This window comes from Adiantum capillus-veneris, chromosome 22 (assembly GCF_014529385.1).
Source record: "Adiantum capillus-veneris isolate H3 chromosome 22, ASM1452938v2, whole genome shotgun sequence".
In the NCBI taxonomy this organism is placed as follows: domain Eukaryota; kingdom Viridiplantae; phylum Streptophyta; class Polypodiopsida; order Polypodiales; family Pteridaceae; genus Adiantum; species Adiantum capillus-veneris.
Window position 1 is genome coordinate 100,548,547 of NC_140952.1, and position 16,361 is coordinate 100,564,907.

The following is a 16,361-nucleotide window of genomic DNA, read 5'->3' on the forward strand; positions in this document are numbered from 1 at the left end:
TGGTTTTCAAGTAATGTCATCGTAGTTCACTTTCCAATGTCCATCTTGCTAGAAATGTGTGACAATATAAAGCATCATGTTATGAAACTGCTTCGAATTTGTAGTATCAAAATTACAAAGGCATCTACAGTATAATAGCATTGTAGAACATGTATGTACCACACCCAACTGCCCTTATAGCCGATGTAATTATGGTCCCTAGATGACGTCATGGCTCAACACGAGCATGACAAGACCTTGTAATTATTTGGGTTGATAAATATAATTCACTCACTATTGTGAGTTTTGCTATTAAAAAAAAAAAAAAAAGATGTATGTACACACAAAGTCTTCTCAAGAACAAAAGCTAAAAGGTTCTCACGTGAGGAGGAAAAGAATCTATCACAAAAGCATAGTGGAAAGACCAAAGGGAAGCTTTTGACCCCGTGTCTCCCCCTGTCCATGAGATGGCCTTGTAGGATGCCCCACTACTTGAAAGGTAAGAGCCCTTAGCCTAAGGGGGAGATAGAGGTTGACCTTTTTCCAGAATCTTTTGAAGGTTGCAAACACAAAGGAAATATCCAGAGCCCATCCACAGGTGGGAATCCACTCCAAGCACACCAAGAGCTTCACACTAATCCATTGCGCTAGCCAAGTGGCCCCTCGTTAATAGGTGACACGGGGTTGATTCAAGGGATCAACGGCGAGCAACGGATCCACCATCGATTCATTTCGAGGAAGCGCATAAGGGAATGGTCCCCGTCCGTCGTCGGGGTTCGACCCTACAACCTGCCCCTTCACACTCCCACGCTCAATCCATCTCGCCTAGCGCGCCACGTTAAAAGCTATGCGAGGCCTGCGCTATATAAGTGTTGCCCCCCCCCCCCCCCCCCCCCCCCCCCCCCTGCTGCGTTGATCCGACCGCCCAAGGCTCTCCGCCTCGCTGAAAATACGCCCCCGCCGTTGATCCCTCGAGTGACACCCCGTGTCACTTATAAACGAGGCAAGTGGCCGGATAAGTTCTCTCCTCCCATTTCGCGCTCACACATATAAGGCTATGGTCACGCGAAGCTTAGTTTTTCGTAAGCTAAGCCGGCAAAGTCTGACGCGAGGTAGCTTTTCACAAGTATTGATCGGCTTCGTACGCTAACTATGCCTAAAAAAGCATAGTCACACAACTATGCCCACCCACTGCCGGTCAGCGCCAACTCTCTCTCTCTCCTACTTGCGACTTGCTCTTCCTCTCTCTACCTACTACCGACGATGGATGCGTTGAGCGTCTGTCAGAGGCTTAGTTCTAACTAAGCCTCGCGTGACCATGCTCTAAAAGGCTCGTGCACCTCTTCCTTGCAAACTCGTCGCCACTTGGCCCATCCCTCACTTTCAAGAGAGTATCTAAGCATATACCCTCTACGTACTAGCTGAAAGGACCTCTCACAACCTTTAAGGCTCCAAGAATCACAAGACTTAGTAAGCTACGTGAATCTTGTTACCCCTACACGGTCACTATTCCGTATAGTAACATTGTCTCCCATTCGAGATTGTCCGAGAAACACTATGAGCCCCAAGCAAGCGCACTAGAGAAAAGCCTTGGATCATATTTGACACGTTTGTATAGAAGGAAATTAGAGACGTATCAATTTGTGGCTTTGACAAATTGTCTTCTTTTCATGAAAGCTTGTGACGCCAGAAACAACCTTTGCCAATAACTAACATCAAGGGCCCTCAATTAACCTTTGCCAATAACTAACATCAAGGGCCCTCAAATTTTTTACGGTCCTCAAAATAGCCAAATGCAACTTGAAACCTGTTAAAAGATTCTCATGGAGGAACAACACCAAAGCCTCGTCGCCATGGCAATGGGCAAACTGGGAAGTAATCGCTCGATCGGTAGTCCAAGGTGGCCTCGGAATTCTCAACCCTGTTGTCCATGTTGAGGTCCTCTGTGTGCCAAGTTTGTGGTCATTTGCAAAACAAGATCAGTCTTGGGCTATCATGACTAGGGATGTGATAGACAAGGCCAAACTTTGCTCTAAAGATGGTAAGTGGAAAGGGATTGAGGTGCATGACAAACTATTGGCCCCAAGGTGGTCTACCTTGAGACTGGGTGGCATCACCGGAGAGTTGGTGCAAATGTGTAATAGAGTAACATGAGTACTGGAATGGGGTGAATTAACCAGATACTTCCAGAACTCCATCTCGCATTGGTTCCCTTGGCTATCTAAAGTTACTAATGTAATTTTGAACCCTTATTGGAGAGAAATTGCAAGAAGCATGAACAATAAAGGACTGCAGTGGTTGATCCACTTATGGGACAACAAGTGTTGGAAATCCTCTAACCAGTTGGATGCCCAGTTTCAACTCAATGGCACTGAGAAGCTACTTGTCAACAAAGTTGTTGAAGGCCTGGACAATATTCTGATGCCGGTTTGGGAATCTACTTTTAAGTAGAAAGCTTGGAAATGGCCCATGAGTAGCCAATTCTTCGAACCTCATACCAAGGGCATCTACCAAGCGTTAATGCACAAGGCTAATTGGTTCACCCCTCTGAACAAACAGTGGAAGATACAATGGCCAGAAGCTCAAGGAGTTGAGGTCACAAAGAACATTTGGAAACCACGGTGGCATCATTTTATGAAGATATTTTTGTGGAAGGTGTTGTGGGGGCTTTGCCGAAGGGCGTCAAGTTTCAGGCATGTGATATCAGGTTCGATAGATAGATAGGGTGCAGATTAGCTAGCGAAGACCTCACCCATCTTTTCATGGAATGCCCGACAATTAAAGGCATGATAGGGAAGGTGTGCAAATGGATACAAAAAACATGGAAGATAGGGTTTCTCAAGAAGGATATGTGCCTTGGTGGAAAACTCGGATGATTGGCTTCGGGCATCCCTCGCATCCGGTTGGGCCTTGCCTTGTAAAGCACTAGGCTTTTGATAATAGTATGTTACTAATGTAATCATATGCCCCTCAAGGCTCGGTATGAGCTTGAGGCTGATGTGTATATTTCTTCGTGGCATTCTAATACAATCACTAGCAATTATGAGTTTTGCCCCAAAAAAAAAAAAAAAACAACAACTTAGCATATGAAACTTTACCCTGCCGTTTCTCCCATGTTCCCACGCACAGACACAACTCTTGCACACAAGACACAACTCTTGCACGTGCACGCGCACGTGTACACACACACATAGAATGCAGCCTACGCTTGGTGTCCTCGCAACCTCAACTCGCAGCTTCCTCTATGACCCTGGTTATAATCCTCACGAGCTCAGGTCCTCACCGTGCTCAATCCAAGCTGCAATGCGCAAGGAGTCAAATACCCACCACAGACACGCATAGAAAGAGGGAAAAAAATTAATGTCTACCCTCGTCCCTCCACTTTCCTCTTTGAACATCACTTTGCAGCCCAAAAAAAATGTGTGTGTGTGTGTGTGTGTGTGTGTGTGTGTGTGTGTGTGTGGAGAGAGAGAGAGAGAGAGAGAGAGAGAGGCATGTATCCCACACCCACCCAATCTCAATTTACCATCCTCCTCTATGATCCTAGCTACAGCCCCCAACACTCATACCCTCCAGAGCTCAGGTCATCGTCCTATCACAACACCAAATGGCACGAAGTCTTCAATGAAGACCTCGTTGTGGAATATACAACTGAGAAGTGCGCACGAGAATCTCGAGGACATTGGACGGCTAGCAAAAATACGTGGATTGGTTCCTCCCATGGACTTGAACCCCTTACCTAGGCTATAGCAACAAAACGGGCTAACCAGGCAGGGGCATGTGTTTTGTTGTCCCAAATGCCCAAACAAAAACCTATAATATATTTTCTTGTAGGCGGAAGTAAACTAGGACAAAGAAAGTAAACTCGAACACGTCCCTTTAAAATCGAATGACCGAGTTTACCTCGCATCTCGTGTGTGCATTTGTTGGCCATAGATCCCATGATGGGGTCTTCATCAAAGACCCTGTGCCCTTTAGTGTTGAGGGTCGTCTTGCCCAACCCAGGCTGCAATGCACGACAAGGAGACAAAAATCTATCATAGATACGTAGAAAGAAAAAAAAAATTACTGCCCTCGCCCCTTCCCTTTCCTCTTTGAACATCACTTTGCACAAAAACTAAAGGGGAATCCCCTTAATGCAGCCCAAAAAACGTTGTGAACACACCTACTCTCTCTCCATCTCTCTCTCTCTCTCTCTCTCTCTCTCTCTCTCTCTCACACACACACACACACATTCATATGTGCTCGAAGTATACCTACATCATGCCCTCTCATTCCCTTGCACATATCTTCCAAATATACCGCAAGCAATTGAGTCCAAAGGGAATCTTGTAGGAAAATGGTAAGAACGGTCAAATACTTGAAGCACTTAGAAGTATAGTTTGACATCAAGTTCTTGTCAGAAGAAAAAAAGAAAATTCTCAAAGTTTATGATTTATCCCTTGTGAATCATTTTGAGGAGAAAATTTTGAAAAGAAGAAGCTCGTGCGATGTTGATATGTACATGCCTCAAATACCCATCGACGATAAAGACGCAATGCCGCAATCTTATGGTTTTCAAGTGATGTCCTGGCATATTGCTAGAAATGGGACAAAGTTGCACTATGTGACAATATAAAGCATCATGTTATGAAACTGCTTCGAATTTGTAGTATCAAAATTATAAAGGCATCTACAGAGTGTAGTAGCCGAATTGATTCAGGCTTTGTAACGGGCCAATCACAGGATCGATAACGAGCCGATCAAAGGACAAAAGAAGTGTTGCCAACATCCCAAATTGAAGGTAGAAGTGTGGAATGCACATTGCAACCACGGAATGAGAGCATTGTAGAAGATGAGTGTACCACACAAAGACTTCTTAAGAACAAAAGCTAAAAGGTTCTCACGTGGGGAGGAAAAGAATCTATGACCCATGCTATATTAGCACGATGTCTTACATTCCTGCGATTGCTTGTCTTAATCCTTGGCCGTCCATGAGATGGCTTGTAGGATTCCCCACTAAAAAAATTGAAAGTTAAGAGAAGGGGGAGATAGAGGCTTACCTTTTTCCAAAGGAAGCCGGTCAAATTTTATCGAGACAACGGTGATGGTCACTCAATGCTGTGATGGAGCGCGGCTTGGGAAACAATAGGTTCACTTTATCCAAATCCTATTCAACCCAAGAAATTAAATTCAAATAGAAGGAACCAAATCCATCTCAAATATTTCTACAAAAATAGTTAATAAATTTGAAACTTATATAGATATTAAGCTTCTGAGATTTGGCATAAGTGTTGTAGCCCCTAGAGAAATTTTGAATTTAGCGAACGCTTAGCTTCTTCGCATGGCATGCGAGTGGAAAAATAGTAGGTGGTTGTTCTTTTCTTGGATAATAGGTGCTTTGACCTCATTGTTCTACCTTCTCCTACGAATCACACTTGAAATTCGCACAACCCTTACAGTGCATACAAGAGTTGCTCTTGAACCGTTGCAAGTCCGTGGTGAGACGGGGCTCTATTAATACTGAATTTATGAATATGGGACAAGTAAATAATTTGGTAAAATGTAGGGTTGGGCACGGCTAGAAAAAATACATTTTTCCTAACCAAAGAAAATAAGGGCAAACTTGAAATTCTCCCACTTTCAAAATTTAAAGTAATCTACTAACATAATACGGTGGAAGGGGGAAGGGGGAGCCCTTTACACGTGTCGCAATCTACGACCTGAAGGCTAAAGTCCAAAACTAAAAAAGGCCCTTTGCATGCGTTAAAGAGGGAGAGATGGGGAGAGAGACAGAGGCCGTACTAGTTACACTAAAACTTGTTAAAATTTCTCGGTTTTCTTTAAGGCAACCTCAAAATCTAACTGGGATTTTAGCACTGGACCCTGGTTTTTTTATAACATTGGGGCCCCGGCCCTTATTTTTGGGGGGTTTACTAAATGAGGGAGTGGGCTATTGCTACCTTACTTCTACGAAAGGAGATTGTGCGTAGGCATTGACTCCCTGTAGCATGGCGACGCGTGGCACAGCGTGCACGATGGCCCCCGCCCTTTATATGGCCTCAGGGCTCCGCACTCTCAGTCTCACTCACTCTCTCTCTCTCGCTCTCATAATGGAGGACCTCATTAGCCGCAGCAACCCTCTTGCCAGCCCCGCTATGCATCTCCGACAACGCAGGCGGCATTGCCCAATTTTCACAGCTTCCCAAAGACATGGCCAATTATTCATTACCCCCCACAAGCAGCAGACTATCAAACTCCCTTTCATGTCCAGTAAATATCTCAAGTCCGCACACTGGCTTCCAAGGCCGCATGAAAGAAGGAAGGCGCTGCTCGTATTTGGCATCGCGACCACTGCTGCCGATAACACAGAATCCAAACAAGATGCATTCATGGATGATGAAGCCTTTACTGCCAAGCAATCTGCATTAAACTCTGGCATTGAAACTGAGGAGCCCCTTACTCCATCTGACACACTTCTTCCTCTTGTTACTGATGACAATGCATATCCCAACACTGCAGAAATGCTTGTGTTGGCATTGCAACCGCATCGTAGTAGCCCTACACAAATTGCACACACTTACAATGCCTTCACACATGCTCACTCTGAGGCCATACCGCCTCAAAATGAGGAGAGGATTCTCAAGAGAAAAAGCCAGCAACTGACCTACCTTTTCGCTGCCCTCGCTTCTAGCGTTGGCATCACCTTCCTGGCCGGGGCATCCGTCTACTATAGATTCGCTTGGCAAGTGGAGGTGGTTAAATCTGTTTTGCTTTTGCTCTGGAATTTCCATCTCAAACACATACACCAGGTTTATGCCTGCAAAGCTTTAAATGCAGGGGGGAGAAGTGCCTTGGACTGAGATGTTTGGAACTTTCTCCCTCGCTCTCGGAGCTGCGGTACGTGTTTCAGATAAAAATGGTGGACTTAAATAGTGAATCATGAAGAGCATACTAGGTCATTCAGCGATGAGACCAGCTTACAACTAAGAAAATGCTTCAATTAAATATCCACGCCATGTATGTGTGCCCACCTGCACACATATGCACCCACTTGGAAGCGCAAACATGCGTGCAAATGTGTGTGCACGTGCGTACGTGTGTGCACGTGCGCGAGAGAGAGAGAGAGAGAAAGAACTTCGTCTATAAAGTGTGTCCATATCTTCTGATTGTCAAGGAATAAAGTGACAGGAACAAAAACGTGATTATCAATAAGCTGGATTCCTTGTTTAATTCAGTAACCTTTTTACTTTTCCGGGCTAGAGTCGGCAAGCCAACAAGGGGAAAAGAGCCTCCCACCGTTGGCAAGCAGGCGGGGGTGAGAAGCAAGTTTCCCCCTCTGAGAAATAAAACATCTTTTCATGCCATGTCATTTATTCCATGTCCCCCTTGTTTAATTCAGTAACTCCCACCTTACTGGCACAATCATCAAAGGCCAGAATCTTAGCTTTGCATCAATGGCGACAATATAGACCCCAGGAGATAGCTGTGCTATATCAAATGTGTTCGCTATCACATGAATTCCAAATGCATGGATGGCCATCTCAGGTAGAGCAAATCAGAAATGGACTTTGATGTGCTTGTTCTTTGCAGGTTGGTATGGAATATTGGGCTCGTTGGGCCCATCGCGTATTGTGGCATGCATCGCTATGGAGCATGCACGAGGTACAATTCCTTCTTCATAATGCCTCTCTCTCTCTCTCTCTCTCTCTCTCTCTCTCTCTCTCTCTCTCTCTCTCTCTCTCTCTCTCACACACACACACACACACACACATGGACACCCTTCTAATTCTCTTTCTCTAATTGCCAGTCTCACCATCAACCCAGAGATGGCCCATTTGAGCTGAATGATGTTTTTGCCATCATCAACGCAATCCCTGCGATAGCCTTAATGGCGTTCGGTTTTCTACACAAAGGCTTGGTACCTGGACTTTGCTTTGGAGCGGTAAGGTCACATGAACAGCTTAAATACATACAACCACCAAAAAATGTCATAATTGGGCTGTTCTCTTTCAAGTAAATTCATTACAATAAATGAAGGGTTTATATAGGCAAAATTAATAACCATAATATGCTCCACACAGGGCCTTGGTATCACCGTATTCGGCATTGCATACATGTTTGTGCATGATGGATTGGTGCACCGACGATTTCCTGTTGGACCCATTGCCGATGTTCCTTACTTTCAGAAAGTAGCCGCAGCCCATCAAGTAATTAGTCCAAACCATTGCAAATCCAGGAAATTCATGTCGTAGACTTTCCAACTTAGCCTCTTTCTGATTTGTGCAGCTGCACCACGCAGAAACTTTCAACGGTGTTCCATATGGGCTCTTTCTGGGACCCATGGTAAGCCCTTAGGCCAATTATTTAGCATACTTGAAGTTTAAAGTAGCTTTTCATTAAATTCATAATTCATGAGGAAGTCTCTCCATTCAACACACATGATCTTGTTGATAGATGTTTGAGGTTATTTTTTCTCCCTGTAAGAAGTGGTAGAGGGAGAATGCTTTTCAATTTAAAAACTGTCGAGAACAAATTTATCCTAAAATAGCTACCATACTACCATTTTCACACGACGTCACTTTCGGGACCTCACGTGAAGTGTGTTCCCTTTCCATAAATCCCAATCACTTGATGATTGAAATCTCTTTCCAAATAAGAGCAGCTCTCCACCTTCAAATTGCTGCTTTTATTGGATTCTTTATTTGTCATCAACAGCCTCCGCTACATTGAGTCCCAAACTTGGGGCCATCTTCAAATCAATGATCCAAGTCTCCAATCATGTGCTTTTTCCTGATTATCAACATGGACACATGTCTCAAGGTTAATTGGCTGTTTTGAGAGCCTTGTGTTTGTGGCTTGAGACCACAAAAGGAACACATTGTTCCCCTTGTCATCAATTGTCGATTGCAACATTGAAAGGGTTTCAAACATTCTTAATGCATGTTCACTGTTAGTGAAAATTTTCTGCTCAGCATTGTGCATTGCTCTCTTCGATCACCATTAGATTGCCATAAACAGCTCCGCTACAATCTGCCACACCTCCTTGGAAAAGTTTGCATTATGTGTGTCCAATCACTATGTCTTGTATGCCAATGGGAAAGAAAATACATGACCTTGCTGGTTGGTTCATTTCTTGTATGCCTACACATTTCCAAGGGAAAATTAGCAATTTTTAAGAATAACAAACCAAACAAGGCACTAATATCTTGCCTCATCCTATACGATCATGCAATTCTAATTTAACACTTTTCTCTTGGATTTAAATGCACAGGAGTTGGAGGAGGTTGGTGGACGAACTGAGCTAGAAAAACTCCTCCAAAAGAGGAAAAGGGAAAAGACGAATCCTATCCAAGGCTGATCTTTCAAGTAGTTCTTCCGAGAGGGAAAAAGGAAAGAAAACACTAGTCTAGTGTGAGATACTACAATTGTACATATCCCCATACGTCCCTTGTTATTTCCAAACATGTATGCGAAGAATATCATCAAAGAAACAAGGCTGGCTGATAGTTGACGCCGCCCTGTCACAAAATTTTACATTAGTCTTGTTTGCAGCAAGGACAGTGGCCATTGAAAGCCTTTTCAGGTAGACTCCATATCTGTACCAATGTATAGCTTACTCATCATGTTGATACAACCCCAATGTTTAAAGCTTGGCTACAAAAAAATAAAACATGTTGAGACGAATACATGGCCAACATTTGAAGCATAGGCACAATAAGACTCAAACATGTTGTGACAGGTTTGAAGGCCAGTGTTGTTTTAAACTGAAGGGTATCTCTTTCCTACCAAAATATTTCTGCTTCTGAAGGGGTGTCAAAGTTTATTTGTGCATTACACACAGTTTACAGGCACTATAACTTGTCAGTGACAAAGGTAAAAACCTCTAACCATGCATATTTATTGAGATTCTTTTCTCTGGCGTACACCGAGTACTGTTTAAACTGTATTCCTGTTATTAGAAACAGCATACAGATTGGGCATGATGTTAAGCCATAAACTATGATCGCACACCATGTCCTTATATTCCAGCCTGAAAATCATCAACTCAACTTGCACACCACTCAAACTCAACGTGCTCTAGACATATTCTAGCACTTGTCGTGTGTACCGGTCATGGAACAAAAAGCAAATCTACCGTAATAGCATCTCCGCAATTTCCGGAAAACTGCCGTATGGTGCCACGTCATCATGTCTCCGCAAATTCCGGGATTCCCCTGCTGCCATTAGGGTTAGGGTTAGGGTTTCTCGTAGATTTTAGGGTTTGCAGGTTTTAGGGTTAGGGTTTCCAGAATTAGGGTTTCAGCAGCAGCTAGGGTTAGGATTTCCAGAATGCTCTCGGGCAGCCACGTCATCACTTTGTGACATACCCCCCTCTTGAAAGCATTGTAATCGCCCTCGATAACGCCTTCAAAACAGACAGAGGCCATAAACCGTCTTAGCAAACACTAACTGTTAGTACCTACGTACTAGGAACACACATCTAGCACATGTACCAATCGACAGTAACATCACACGACATCACAAGACATCACATGACATTCAACATTCATTCGGATCTTAGACCATGATTTATCGGCAATGTAGCTAGCAATCGCATCCAGATCGAATCGGGACCTCATCGATGTCCAATTGACTAACCCCTATTGCAACCATGTCTATTCGAGATCAAGTACACGAAAATGCTGCAGTCATTTCGTCTATCAGTTCTTGCACTTAAAAAGAAGAACAAATCAGTATCATATTCAAAAATTCCATTTCATAAAGTCATACAGCAGAATGCTGTCAGCTTTCAGTATCCCTGAAGCTCAAAGAGACATCAGTGACTCTAGTATCAAAATCAAGGCATCTGTTGACAAAGGAGCGGAGTAACTCCCCTCTTGTGCATCCCACTGCACCAGATCTCCGGCCAAGCTGAATTCTCGGTTCCATTTGGAGTAGACTATGCTAAACCAAAAGCCTCGAGGTAAAGTTTCACAATCTGAGGAGTATCTGCTAGGTCCTCCTCCTCCATCCACTTCGCATCCAATGCAGGATAGTTCTTGAACTTAACCAAGAACCACCTTCGAACTTTACCTTTATTCTTCGTATCCTTATGTGCCAAAACCTATTCAGGAATAAGGATCTCCTCGTTTTCTTCCACATCACGTTGCTCATCAAGCTCCCCATCATCAGGCACATCACCTTTGCAAGGTTTCAAGAGACTCAAATGAAATGCATTGTGAATCCTCCAAGTATCAGGCAGTTTCAGTCGGAAGGAGACATCGTTTATCTTTCAGAGATCTGGAACGGTCCGTAGTATCGCATTCTAAGCTTTGGAAAAAGCCTCTCCTTTCCCTTTTTCTTTCTCAGGCGTGCCTTCTCAAAACGTAAGAGCACCTAATCATCCTCCTTCAATTTCAAGTCGCCATGATGGCGATCCGCTGCCTTTTTCTATCGTTCTTGAGATTTCTGCAAAGCCTCACGAACCTTGGCAAAAGCCATATCTAAGTCTCGCGTATATTCACCTGCTTCAAAAATCTTATCTTTCGTGCTTAGGAAGGGTGGAACCTTCGCAGCACCTTCAACAATCTCAAATGGCGCCTTCCCCGTCAAAGAGTGTATCGTGTTATTGTAGGCGAATTCCACCAAAGGTAGGTACTTTTCCCTTTTGATCCGAGATATAAGACTTCAATAAATCTAGAACCACTAAGTTGGCAATCTCAGATTGCTCGTCAGTCTGCATGTGGAACGATGACGAGAACTGCAACTGCATGCCAATGTTCTTCCAAATTGCCTTCCAAAACAAACTCGTAAATCTGGGTCCCTATCGGAGACAATCGTCTCAGGCATGCCATGTAATCTGAAAATCTGAGCCACAAACAGTCTCGCTAAGTGTCACAAAGTGATGACGTGGCTACGGACAACAAAAACCCTAATTTCTGCAAAAACCCTAAAATTCCTGCAAACCCTAATTTCTGCCAAAAACCCTAATTTCCGGAAATCACGGAGGCTATTGGAAAAAATAATAATAATTTGGAAAATGATGAGCGACGCAAATTTTACTTTTTCTCTACAATATGAGAAAGAGAGAGAGGATGCTTTTGCTTTCAAGTTTTGACTCTCTGTGAGAGAGAGAGAGAGAGAGAGAGAGAGAGAGAGAGAGAGAGAGAGCAATTGCTTTTGATTTGAAGCTTTTGGGGCTCTACTTTTGGGCATCCCTTGTAACCTTTAAATTAGTGGCGAGGACCTCACTTCTCAAATCATCTGGACGCAGAGTCTAAGAGTGAATCCTGACCCACTCTCTTGTACTTTGATCTGATTAATATAAAAAGAAATACCGAAAGGGACGCCAGTCTTTGGGGCCAATATCTCTAGGCACGGAACTCCGTCGGGCCAGTGCAAATCTATTGTGATCTATGAATTGTTTGAAGTGGTTATTTGGTGCTGTCGTGATTGATTCTTGACTTGGAGTGTTCAAGTCTATTACAGTGGTATCAGAGCACGGCCGATTTCTCTTCTACGGGAAATCCGATCCCCGAAAAAAAAAAATCCGTCGCACCTATGGCTTCAGGCAATGATCAGTCGACTCCCTCTGCATCTGGAGATGCGAGCTGGGATCACAACGAAGATTCAGACAGAGAGTATGGCTCGCCTCGGCCTACTCAAGCGGAGCAAAGAGAGATGAAGCGTCGTCAATTGATCGGTGATGCAATGAAGATGATGCTCAATTTTGCGAAGGACCCAAAATTTGCAAAATATATGAGCGAGACTTATTTTCAAGAAGTGCATGAGCAGTGGCAGAAAACCACTACACCCACTCTCAAGAAACCTTCTGCTCACAAGAAATATTCAGAGAAGGAATTAAAAGAGGTGGTTGATGCACGGATTGCTCAGCTTTTTGACGTGCAAAAGAAAGCCAAAAAGCACGGCAAAAAGCAGAAGAAAAGCCTTGACTTCCCGGGATAATTGGGTTGTCAGTTGACTTTTGACACGGCAAAGAAATGGAAGAAGCATGTTCGATTTGAAGGAGTACCCAGTTCTTCTTCTTCTTCATCTGACAGTTCTTCTAGCTCTTCAGATTCAAGCGAAGAAGACAGAAAAGGTAAAAAGCGAAGCAAGAAACAAAGCTTCGGAAAGGGCAAGAAAAAGGCAAAGAAGGCTACATCTCGCCCAGAGACTGACAGTTCTACTGAGGACTCGTCTACAAACAGCTTAGATTTCGATGACGGAAACTTTTATGCGAACAAGAAGAATTTTTACAAAGCTAACCAGTATGACTTTCTCGAAGATAAAAGCAAGAAAGTCCGAGAGTTTAAGGAAGGTGGCCACTCGATCAAGTTTGATATTTTTTCAGGATACTCAAATGCTTCGAAGGCTTTGTCTTTTATACAACAGTTTGACATCGCTTTCGTGGGAGGATGCTATTCAGAGCACTCCAAGATTCGGAGAGCTGCCTCTTACTTTATGGGGAATACTCGTACTTGGTGGTCCACGCTTCTTTTAAACAAGACTGCGCCAGTTAAATGGCTGAAATTTAAGAAGCTTTTTATTTCTTCTTTGTTAACGCAAGAATATGAATGAGATATACGAGCTGCTTGGAACCATCTTCGGATGACCAAGAAAGACACAATCAATGCTTATTGTGAAAGATTCTGGAGCTCTTTTCCACCCGCCTCTTCATTCAAGAAGATCTCGTTCAAAGAACAGATTGAGCGGTTTACCTTGGGTCTACCGACAAAGATCTGAGATCACTGCTTGGAATAGAAGTCAGCTTCTATTTAGGAGTTGATGAGTCATGCGAAGCAGGGCTTTGCCATTCACTCTGGCAGTTTGACCTACCCCACAGATAAGGCCATGACACAACGAGCCGAACAGACTTCTGGGAATGAAAGTAGAAAGAAAAAGAGCAACCCAGAGAAAAAGGATGCACGACCCAAGCTTACTCCTGAGGAGAGAGCTCGCTTCATCAGAGAGGGGAAGTGCTTTGGATGTGGGGAACATGGACATATCTCCGTGAAGTGCCCTAAAAAGACACAGAAAGAACAGAATGATAAAGACGACGACAGGCCTGAGAGTTCGAGAGCAGCTGAGGAATGTGGCAAAAAAGGCAGATAGAAAAGCAGAACTGGTACCACATGGCGTGGGACTTGCACCGAATCAAATGAATGAAGGTACAAACTTTGCCGCTTTTTGAGGCAAAGTCAAGGATCAGGAAGCTCTTTTGAAGGAGCCAAGGCCAACTTCTTTTCACTTGGAATTGGCGGCTCGATTTGGAATTACGCCCGACAAACTGACGCCACAGACGGAGGTAGTTCGACTGGCACCCGGATGGGATGTTGCCATTACACCGAGCATTGCAAACTTCGTTTGCAATGACAGGGGTGTTCAGGGCACGCGAGTGACGTTCTACTCAGGATCCCTTGGTACCACAAGAACTACGCCGTGGTTGACTATCAGGTTGAGAAAGCGACTTTGATAAATGAAGGGCTTAGAGATTGTACTTGATAAACTTCAATTTCTTACTCATTCTTTTGGGAGAGAGCTGAACGATGGATAAAGGTTGAATATGTTTTGACCTGATCTAAAGAACGCCAAGATTTTTCTCCACACTCATGCCGATTGCTTTTCAAAGGGCCTGAAGATCAAACCATTGATCTGATACCTGGAAGCACGCCACCGAATCGGCCACCTTACCGTGAGAGCCGAGTACAGAATGAAAAGATTATGAACCCAGTGAAAGACCTCTTGGAAAAGGGTCTTGTCCAACCTAGTACTTCACCGTATTGCTCTCCAATGTTGGTTTTGAAGAAAGACGGATCTTGGAGAACTCTCAACGAAATCACCATCAAGAACAGATTTCCGACTCCTAGGATCGATGATATACTCCACAGGTTACAGGGATCCTCGTGCTTTAGCAGGATTGACTTGAAGAGTGGATATCATAAGATCAGGATAGCGCCAGGAGATGTCTACAAGACAGCTTTTCGGACGACTTTTGGGTTATTTGAGTTTTTGGTGATGCCTTTTGGCTTAACCAATGCTCCTGCGACATTTAACTGGATGATGACATGATTTTTTGAGAGTACAGGCTATTTGTTGGCACTTTCTTTGACGACATCATTGTTTTCTCCAAGAATGAGGCAGAACACAGAGATCATTTGCTTCAAGTCTTTCAGGCATTACGAGATCACAAGTTAGTGATTAATGCAAAGAAAAGTGAATTTTTCCTACCAGAGATACACTTTTTGGGACACAGTGTGTCAACAGTAGCAGGAGTGCAAATGGACCCGGCCAAGATAGAGACTATCCGTGATTGGCCCAATTTGAGGAATGTCCAAGAAGTTAGAAGCTTCTTGGGATTGTGTTCGTACTGCAGCCGGTTCATACGAAAGTTTGCAGAGGTTGCTTCCCCTTTGCATATCTTGACACAGAAAGGAGTACCTTTCTCGTGGGGACCCACAGAGGTGACTACCTTTCAGACATTGAAAGAGAAATTGACTACAGGACCAGATTTGACTTTGTCGGACTTGCAGAAGTCATTTGAAGTGTATTGTGATGCTTGTGGTCGTAGTCTGGGTGCGGTCTTGATGCAAGCAAGCCATGTCATAGCTTACAAGAGCCGTTTGTTCTCTAGGCCGGAGATGACAGCACAGATCTATGAGAAAGAGCTTTTGGCGGTTATCCATGCTCTTACTCAGTGGCGGCATTACCTACTCGGAGCGGATTTTACTGTCTTTACAGACCATCAGAGTTTGCGCTACTTCTTGTCACAGAAGCAGCTTTCGGAAAAGCAGATGCGCTGGGCGAACATCTTGTCACAATTCCACTTCCAGATTGTCCATGTGCAGGGACAGAAGAATGTGGTGGCAGATGCTTTGTCTAGGAAACCGTTGGTTCTGGCTATTTCCGCGATACATCATAGGAGCTTTGAGGATATGGTCGATCAGTATGCCACAGATACAGATTTTGCAGATATTTTCACACGGATACGGGATGGGGAGAAAGTAGCGGGATACTCCCTTCGGGAAGGCTACTTGATGAGAAAGACTATGTTTTGCGTTACACACCCGTTGAGGGATAAGGTTATGACTGAATGCCACTGTCCACCTTTTACAGGTCACCGCAGCTTGCTACCACCATGAAAGGGGTAGAGAGATACTTCTTTTGGCCGTGACTCAAAAAGGACATGGAAGAGTTGTGTGCAGTATGCCAGAAGGTCAAGTTTGACAGGCATAAGACATAGAGATTGTTACACCCTTTTACCCATACCCACTCGCCCCTGGGAAAGTATTGAAATGGATTTCATTTTTGATCTCCCGAGAACACAGAATGATCACGATGATTTTCCGATTACATGGCACATCTGAGACGATTGTCTCCGACAGAGACCCCAGATTTATGAGTTTGTTTTGGAAGGCAAT

The 16,361-nt window shown here is 44.0% G+C and overlaps 1 protein-coding gene and 1 long non-coding RNA gene across 2 annotated transcripts in view; one reads left to right on the forward strand and one right to left on the reverse strand.

Annotated features, from left to right (window-relative positions):
• The first annotated feature begins 5,754 nt into the window (after nt 1-5,754).
• Nucleotides 5,755-9,645, forward strand: LOC147429908 (uncharacterized). The gene is made up of 7 exons (XM_086496102.1): nt 5,755-6,713; nt 6,799-6,858; nt 7,552-7,623; nt 7,769-7,903; nt 8,043-8,168; nt 8,248-8,304; nt 9,233-9,645. The coding sequence occupies exons 1-7, from the start codon at nt 5,970-5,972 to the stop codon at nt 9,317-9,319; spliced, it is 1,281 nt and encodes a 426-aa protein (XP_086352228.1). The 5' UTR covers nt 5,755-5,969; the 3' UTR covers nt 9,320-9,645.
• The window catches only part of LOC147429909 (uncharacterized), a 49,760-nt gene continuing 41,784 nt past the window's right edge, over nt 8,386-16,361 (reverse strand). The window contains exon 2 of the long non-coding RNA XR_015185910.1: nt 8,386-9,102. This is a non-coding gene — a long non-coding RNA (uncharacterized LOC147429909). The remainder of the gene's footprint in view (nt 9,103-16,361) is intronic.